We start from the raw sequence: 9,649 nt of genomic DNA, 5'->3' as shown, positions 1-9,649 counted from the left end.
AACCGAAATAGACAATATGGTTTGGTTTTGGTATATACCATATAAACCGAATGGATATAATTTTATCAAATGGGGCGGGGCCCGCGGATAAAGTTGTTCCAAGGCCCCATTTGACCCGCTGCGGGGCGGGTACGGGTCGAGTGATTTGAAAAATTTGGTTAGCGGGTGCGGGTGCGGATTGAGTGATTTTTATGCGGGGCGGGGTACGGGTCAGCCAAAATTCAGTGCGGGTACCCGCCACCCCGCAAAAACTAAAAAAAAAAAAGTTTTTTTTTTTAAATATTATTTTTAAATAGAAAATTTTTAAAAAATAATTTAATTTTAATTATAAATAGATTAATATTTATTATTTTTAATAAAAAATATTTAAAATATAAAATTTTATTGTTATTTTTAATAAAAAATATTTAAAATATTAAATTTTATTGTTATTTTAATAAAAAATATTTAAATTAATAATTTTTAATATTATTAATATTATCCGCGGGTCTAGCGGATCACCCGCGGATTTTAGCGGGGCGGGTGCGGATTTCATATTTTCTTCTTGCGGGTCAAGCGGGTCAAATTTTTTGAGTAAAAAAAATCAGTTTACCCGCGGGTTGGTGGATCAGCGGGGCGGGTTTGACCCGCAACCCAGCTCTAGATATACGGGGCATGTCAATGGGACCCACATAATACACTCTCAACACAACTTCAGACCATAAACACATAATCCCCATTCCTCCACTTATATTCCCCCACGTGTCAATACAAATATCCAAAACCCCCAAAAGTAAGCTAATAACGACCATGTGTCTCTCCATGCCTTGTTTTATCGCTTCATCGGCAACTCCACCCTCTCTGAAACTTCAATATCCAGTAACCATTTCAACTTAATAGTTAAACATATACCATTTTGCACATCTTAACCAAAGACAAACAAAAGAAAACATGAAATAAATAGAAAAATGTTGCTTGTTTTTGTGGCTATAAATGTTTTGTTATCCTCTATATCATCAACAATTATTTTGACAAAGAGACTAACAAGATTACAAAGCATATTACTCAAGTAAACCAAAACATGAGCCACACATTTTTTTAAAGAAAAAACAAAACTCATTTTCTTCTTTGCATATTGCCATTTGTTTCCTTTAGACCCATTTTCCTCCTCTCATTTATCTCCTTATATCACCACACAACAACCCATAAATCAAAACTCGTTACCCACAATTCTTACATTCTATCCTAATCCTCATCACTCAAACCAAAGCAGGGAGAGCTTAGGCGGAGAAGAAGAGGAAGAGGATCCCCAAACATCAACAACAATGGCTGTCTCAACAATCTACTCAACACAAGCTCTCAACTCAACTCATTTCTTAACCTCTTCTCCTTCTTCCTCCACCTCAAAACAAGTCTTCTTCTACCGTCGTCATCAATCCCAAACCAACCGTAGATTCAACACAATCATCACTTGCGCTGCACAGCAAACCGTCGTGATCGGACTCGCAGCCGACTCAGGATGCGGAAAAAGTACCTTCATGCGGAGGCTGACCAGTGTCTTCGGTGGCGCCGCCGAGCCACCAAAAGGAGGGAACCCTGACTCCAACACACTCATCAGTGACATGACCACTGTGATCTGTCTCGACGATTACCATTCCTTAGACAGGACTGGTCGCAAAGAGAAAGGAGTCACTGCTTTGGACCCACGCGCCAATGACTTTGATCTCATGTATGAGCAAGTCAAAGCTCTCAAGAGTGGTATCGCCGTCGAGAAACCCATTTATAATCACGTCACTGGACTTCTTGATGCCCCTGAGCTTATTCAGCCTCCCAAAATTCTCGTCATCGAGGGTCTTCACCCAATGTAAGCTACTCAATACGCTGTTTATTCTTTCAGACATACATATTTATAGGTTTTTCTTGTCGGAATTTGGATGATAATCAATAATTAAAATATTTAAAATAAGATCCAGTATCAGAATCAAAAGAATGTATTTTTGAACCTTTGCATGAAAGTCTCTCGTAGTTGGGCAGTATTAGATTTTATTCGAATAATTAAGTCTATAGTTTTGGTGGATACTCGTTACAATATTTTTATAATAAAGGTTTTATCCACATGTTTAATTAAGTCTATATAGTTTCGGTCATCTAATATTTTTTTAATAGTAATTACTTTTATCAACATGTGAAGGTTTGATGAGAGAGTAAGAGAATTATTGGACTTCAGTATCTACCTAGACATTAGCAATGAGGTCAAGTTCGCTTGGAAAATCCAGAGGGACATGGCTGAAAGAGGTCACAGCTTAGAGAGCATCAAAGCAAGTATCGAAGCACGAAAGCCCGACTTCGATGCATTCATTGGTATAATTCAATTTTCAATTTTCACTGATAAAACAAAATGATCTGTTTAACAATCTATGAACGGCTTATACAGACCCGCAAAAGCAGTATGCGGATGCGGTGATAGAAGTGCTTCCAACGCAGCTGATTCCAGATGACAATGAAGGCAAAGTGTTGAGAGTGAGATTGATAATGAAGGAAGGTGTTAAGTACTTCAGCCCGGTTTACCTTTTCGATGAAGGCTCAACCATCTCGTGGATCCCTTGTGGTCGCAAACTCACCTGCTCGTACCCTGGCATCAAGTTCAACTACGAACCTGATACCTACTTCGACCATGAGGTACATTTATCTTTATGTTTCTCTATTGGTAACATTGCAAAAAATGAGTTTATAGTTTCTTTAGCTTTAGTTTGAGAATTTTGTTCCGTCGGTTTCAGGTTTCGGTTTTGGAGATGGATGGGCAGTTCGATAGACTAGACGAGCTGATTTACGTGGAGAGCCATTTGAGCAACCTCTCGAGCAAATTCTACGGTGAAGTCACTCAACAGATGCTTAAACATGCTGACTTCCCTGGTAGCAACAACGGGACTGGTCTTTTCCAGACCATTGTTGGATTGAAGATCAGAGATCTCTATGAGCAGCTCATCGCCAACAAAGCCACTGCTCCTGCAGAAGCTGCTAAAGCCTAAGAAAGCAAAATAGAATCCATCGATAAATCCGTTCCCAGTTTCTTTCCTTCTTTCTTTATGCGTTGTTTCCCGCGGATTTTCATGGCGAAAAAGGACGGTTTTTCTTGGTTTGTAATTTGTGTGGAGATGGTCAAGAAAAAATATATATATGTAGAGAAGTTTATAGAAGAGCAATAATAATCTGGTTAATACATTGATCCATCTTCCTATTGATCATACTCATATATATATTTTGGTGTAAGAGCATACTCATATTTGGGGAAAAATGCACAGTTAAAAGCTTCTTTATAGATCCACATAAGAAATCATTAAAGCTATACAACCAAATAGTATAATCCCATTTTTTGCAGATTCACCAACTACTACTTCGGGTACCAAACCGTGCCTTTGATGCTTTCTGGTTTGGGTACCAAACATGCCTTTCAGCCTTCTGGATCAGCTTCAAACCCCAAGTTCTGATATAAATCCACAATGCATGACAAATTTAGTAGCTAAGAGTCTAAGATATAACAAATCTTAAATACAGATGATTTGATATATATATATATATATATATATAAGAATTTCTCCCATCATCTTTTTCATTGATACAAGCCTTTACATCCAAAACAAACTGGTTCCATTTTTAAGTAACTCGCCAGATTTTGACACCGCCAATCGAAGGGAAACAAACTCTGCCGGACAGCAGGAAAAGAACACAGTAATGATCCGAAGGTTCCGGTGAGGCATAAGCAATTGAACAGAAGGGAAAGAGCCTCCGGCTACTTAGCCTACAAAGCTGTTGTTACACTTTTATAGGACACTAGATTTTGACCGCGCTTTCAAAGCACAGGATTATCTATTTCTTAAATATATTATTTTATAACATATTATATTTATAATATTTATATTTTTATAATTGTTTTTTTGTTATATGTGTAGTAGTTGTTTTATATATTTAGGATGATATGTATTGAGATATAAATATAATAATATATATAATGACTCGTATTATAAAAGCACGGGATTTATTTTTTTTGAAAATTAAATATTTGTTGATTGTAATCTTATGTGTTATTTGATAACTACTTTTTTAAATAGTGTTAGATGTTTTATAGTCATACAAACTAATTCCAAAAATTTGTTTTTTTTAAAGAGTTCCTTGTATTAATATTTTTAGTTTATTGTAAACTATTAAATCCCAAATATCTTTTCTTAGCATATTTTAAAAGGTGATTAAAAGAAATACAAACAAAAATTTGAATCCATTTTTATGTTTTACTGTTTTAAAATGGGTTTTCTAAATTTTTTTGTCAATAAAAATTAATTATTTAAATGAGTTTCAGTCTATAAATTCGTGAAACCCACCCACAAGTAATCCAACTTCTTCGACGGTCTTACCAAAAAAAAAGAAACGAAAAGTAATAATAAAAACATATATATTCAGATTTTTGGCATGGCTAAAGTGGTAATACAATGTAAATAGCATATATGTCATAAATCGATTTTAGTATAGATCTTTGAAGTATACGTAAAAATGATTATAATCTGATTGGGTTTCTAATAAAGTCGAAATGGGCTTAAAAATTGATTTGTTTCCCCCCAACTCTAGATCGGTAACTACTCTCTTGTCCTTCGATTCTTATTGTTCATATAAATTGATTTGTTTTTGAACTTGATTTCATTAGCGAAATTGTATATTTCTCTAAATTAAGCAAACCCATGAGAAAAAAATTGCATATTGTTCACATAAATTGCATATAATATTTGTTCTGTATCACTGTATGGATTACGCTTTGTGCCTGTGTAATCATCTGCAATCATATAAAAGTTTGGTGTATCGCTTTGCTTCATTTGTCTTTGATTCAAATGTTAGTTTTGATTGTGATTGGTTTTAAGTATGGTCTCGAGGAGAATGAGGATTCTCTGATGGATGTATAGAATTGCTTGAGTTGAGCTAAGCTGAGGAACTATGTGATCTTGTATTAGTATTATTGTGATTTGGTTTAAGTATGGTCTCGAGTTATCTTCAATCTTATGTTTATAGAGTTCTGGAGGATTTAGTGTTGGCTTTTAATTACATGATGGATGAGTTTATAGACATGAATGAAGAAGATGCTTTAGCTGAGATAAATTTGGAAGCTACACAACTAGAAGAACAGAAAAGTGAAACTCATTCTGTGGAATCAGCTCAAGCTCCACGCAAGAGACGTAAAACATCACGGGTTCGGGAAGATTTTGTATCAGTGGGGGTAGAAAATGATGGCAAAGAAAGGGCCAGATGCTTGCATTGCTGTATGAAGTTGGTGCATAATGAAAAGAATGTGAGCTGTAGAACTCATCATCTACAATGCCACTTGGAAACTTGTCCAAAGAAGCCTCCAAAGGAAGATAAGGATGCATATGATCAGAAGAGAGATTGTGAGATGGTTATTTAGGTAATCATTTATCATGATCTTCCGTTCAGATACGTAGAATACGAGAAGGTTAGACAACGAGACAAGTATCTGAATCCAGAGTGTCAGACCATTTGTAGACAAACGGTTGCAGCAGATGTTTATAAGAGGTATGAAGTAGAAAAGAAAGAGCTGAAGAAAGTGTTTGCTGGACATACTGCTCGGGTTTGCTTTACTTCTGATCTTTGGACATCTCATCCTAATAGCATGGGATACATATGTCTTACTGCCCACTTCATAGATGATGGCTGGAACTTGCAGAGTAAGATTCTTGCTTTCTGCGATTTGAAGCCTCCACACACAGGAGAAGAGATTGCTAACAAGATTTTGGAGTGTATGATGGAATGGGGTTTAGAGAAGAATGTATTCTCTATTACCTTAGACAATGCTAATAATAACGATAGTATGCAGAGGATCCTCAAGGGACGGCTTCAGATGATGTGTGGTTATGGCTTATTGTTGGATGGCAAGTATTTACATGTGAGATGTTGTGCGCATATCCTGAACTTGATAGTGAAAGAAGGCTTGGAATTAGCGAAAGATCTTTTGCACAACATCAGGGAAAGTGTGAGGTATGTGAAAGTATCTCGACAAGAATTCAAGCCTTTGCAGCATGTGTAGAGCGAGTGGAGATTCTTGGTTGATCTGGTTTATCACTTGACGTTGCTACCAGGTGGAACTCTACTTATGAAATGCTCGTTAGAGCGTTGAAGTTTATGGAAGCACTTGTGTAGGTTTAATCAGGTTAAACATTAGGCTGATTACTGAATGTATTGTGTTTGTAGTATATGATGCCTCCTTATGGAACACCGCCTCATCCATATGTTGCGATGTATCCTCCAGGTAGGATGTACGGCCACCCTTCTTCATTACCTCCAGTACTACTGCTACATTTTGGATCTTCCGGTTATGTATTCAAAACAGTAAAATGTTTATCTGCTAACGTGCTTCCTTGCTGCAACATGTATCTTATCCGTATAGTCCCTATGGAATGGCTGAAGCTTCTGTGAGTTTTCCATTTTTTCTTGATTAGTTTCTATGTCAAAATGGAATCTTGATTGAGGAATGCATTGGTTTCAGGGAAATACAGAGGGTGATGGTAGTAAACAAGCTGAGGTGAAGGAAAAGTTGCCTATCAAAAGATCAAAAGGAAGCTTGGAAAGTTTGAATATGATTATAGGAAAGAACAACGACACTGGCAAAAACTCAGGAGCATCAGCTAATGGAGCTTGTTCTAAAAGACATGTCACTTCACGATTGTATGAAAATCAAAAGCTTGTTTGCTAGCTATGATAAACTAATTAGTAGATTTTTGCTTGGTTTTGTACAGTGCTAAGAGCGCTTCTGATGGTTCAAGTGAAGGAAGTGATGCAAGTTCACAAAACGTAAGTTTCTAGCCATCCATTTATGAATATGGGTCACGTTACTGATTAGCTTTGTGACTTTTGCAGGACTCTGGGTCTAGAAACAACGGGAAGGGTGGTAACGTTAATCTGTCTTTCACATATCTCAAACTCATATTATTATGTGATACAAATCTAAATGAATGTTGAAGGATGCATATTTCAGAGAGTGCACCTAAAAGTTGAAAGATGTTCTACTCTTTTTCTTTCAGCTTCAGATTCTGCTCATGGACCACTGCGTGCTCATGGAAGTAATCAGCCAGCGCACTAGATCGTTCCCATCATTGCCTACGGGTGTTCCAGGCCCACCAACAAATCTAAACATAGGAATAGATTATTGGAGCGGCCATGGGAATGTTTCTACAACAGTTCCTGGAGTTGTAGTAGTAGATGGCTCCCAATCACAAACATGGATACATGTTTTGTGTCCCCTCCCTTTCTCTATCGTTATTCTTCAAGCAGCGTGTTTGATTGTTTTGGAAAATCGGATGAGAGAGAGCTTAAGCGACAGAACCGGAAGCTGTCCAATAGGGAGTCTGCCCGTAGATCCAGGTTGCCTAAACATGTATAACATAAACAAGTTCAAAAGAATCAAGCCTAGTAGATACGAAATGATCAAAATCCTTTTTTTTATTTTATTTGTGTGGTTCAGGCGGAATGCGATGAGTTGGCACAACAAGCAGATGTGTTGAATGGAGAAAACGCAAGCCTTATAGCAGAAATTAACGAGTTTAAAAGCCAATAAGAAGAGCTTTTTACTGAAAATAGCTCTCTTAAAGTTAAGAAGTTACAGGAGAAATAATCTTCATGCCAGTTTCATAATAGATTGATAAGTTCCTGTGTGCAGAATCGATTTACGGCAGACCCATCACAGGAAGGAGTAAACTTGGACAAGAACGAGCAAGAACTAGGTCAAAATGTTGCGGAGACCACTTATGGTTCCTACAACAACTCAGCATAACTCAAGAACAGTTCTATGTGATTTTAGGAACCCGAGTTTTGTTTAATAGTAGTGTGGTTTATCTAAAGCTTAATTAATGGTGCATTTTTCATTTAAGTAAAAGAGAAAATGCTCTCTTCTTTAACAAGTGTATATTTTATTTTTAGTGTGGACCCCTTTTGTCTTTTTATAAAATAGAGTTCAACTATATATTGCATATGGTGGTGGGTCAATGACAAACACAAAATTAGTGTCCGTCATTCCAAATCCTTTGTTATTCGGTCAATCATGTTGCTCGGACTGTGTTCGTACAAATTCTGATTTCCTGTGAAGACAATTAATCTTAGGATAACTGAGAAAACAATCTAGAAAAAGTTTAGCTTCAAACAAATTACAGCAAAGAAATGGAACACTATTTTCTTAAAAACAAGCAAAATGTCTTCCCCCCTCAGAAAACAGATTAACTCACCTCTTTGCGTCTTCTAACATTCCTTTGATGTTGGTTGATACACATTTTATTAAGCCTCAATCCACATTGGTGAATTCTTTATGATGAGGTTTCTACTGACAGTACTATTACCATATCCATTGTCTCAGCTTTTTTTTAAAGACCATTTTGAAACAGAGAAACAAATAAATCCATCTCACGCTTGTTCAAACACAGACCAATCTCCACACCAGCAGCCTCATCCCTCCTCTCAAATAGTCTAGTTCCGGTCAATAGACACAGTCTCACAGCTAACCGGTTTCCCCCACCCAAAATCCGACTCGTATAACCCAAACCGGTTCGATGGTTAGGTGAAATCAGCTGCGTACAAGAACCAAACCGCGTACCCTCCACGTGTTTTCACCAAAACATGACCAAAGAATGTCGAAAAGTGAAGAAGCTCGAGGTGAGACCGAGCTGACTCGTTTTTAGCTCGCTCCTTGAGTTTGTGACGTTCTCCCGAGTCAACTCGAGTGTGATCCGGATAGGGATGTTAATATGGGTTTAGGTTCACGGTTTTTAATGGGTTCTGAAAAAAATAAATGCCCATTTAGATCCATTTAGCTAGTCGAGTTTTAAATGGATAACCTTCTTAAGACCCATTTATTAAATGGGATTTCACCAAAATAAACGGGAACCCGTTTAACCCATTAATATTTTTTTTTGTATTTTAAACGTTGTCGTTTGGTTAAGCCTTAAGGGCATTAAGTTTTCTTTTTTCATTTTCATCGTCTCCTTCGTCGATCAAATCGCCTCCGATCTCCACCGCCTCTCAACTTCTGAAACTTCCGCTGAAGCGTAATCTCCATCGCTTCAACTTCTGAAACCCATCGTCTCTGATCAAGTTCCGATCAAGTTCCATTTCTGAAACCCACTCCCAACTCTAGATCGGTAACTATTCTCTTGTCCTTCGATTCCTATTGTTCATATAAATTGATTTGTTTGTGAACTTGATTTCATTAGAAAAATTGCACATTTCTCTAAATTAAGCAAACCCATGAGAAAAAAATTGCATATTGTTCACATAAATTGCATATAATATGTGTTTTGTATCACTGTATGGATTACGGTTTGTGCCTGTGTAATCATCTGCAATCATATAAAAGTTTTGTGTATCGCTTTGCTTCATTTTTCTTTGATTCAAATGTTAGTTTTGATTGTGATTGGTTTTAAGTATGGTCTCGAAGAGAATGAGAATTCTCTGATTGATGTATAGAATTGCTTGAGCTGAGCTGAGCTGAGGAACTATGTGATCTTGTATTAGTTTTATTGTGATTTGGTTTAAGTATGGTCTCGAGTTATCTTCAATCTTATGTTTATAGAGTTCTAGAGGATTTAGTGTTGGCTTTTAATTACATGATGGATGAGTTTATATA

General features: G+C 36.8%; 1 protein-coding gene and 1 pseudogene across 1 annotated transcript; both read left to right on the top strand.

Annotated features, from left to right (window-relative positions):
- Window positions 1–813: 813 nt before the first annotated feature.
- LOC106418791 (phosphoribulokinase, chloroplastic) lies at window positions 814–3,201 on the top strand. Its single transcript, XM_013859544.3, has 4 exons — window positions 814–1,843; window positions 2,171–2,340; window positions 2,414–2,658; window positions 2,757–3,201. The coding sequence occupies exons 1-4, from the start codon at window positions 1,305–1,307 to the stop codon at window positions 3,006–3,008; spliced, it is 1,206 nt and encodes a 401-aa protein (XP_013714998.2). The 5' UTR covers window positions 814–1,304; the 3' UTR covers window positions 3,009–3,201.
- A 1,944-nt stretch (window positions 3,202–5,145) lies between these two features.
- Window positions 5,146–8,254, top strand: LOC125577275 (annotated as a pseudogene).
- The last annotated feature ends 1,395 nt before the right edge of the window (window positions 8,255–9,649 follow it).

This window comes from Brassica napus, chromosome A8 (assembly GCF_020379485.1).
Source record: "Brassica napus cultivar Da-Ae chromosome A8, Da-Ae, whole genome shotgun sequence".
Classification (NCBI taxonomy): domain Eukaryota; kingdom Viridiplantae; phylum Streptophyta; class Magnoliopsida; order Brassicales; family Brassicaceae; genus Brassica; species Brassica napus.
The sequence above is the reverse complement of the archived record's forward strand: the minus strand, read 5'-3'. Positions and strand labels throughout refer to the sequence as shown.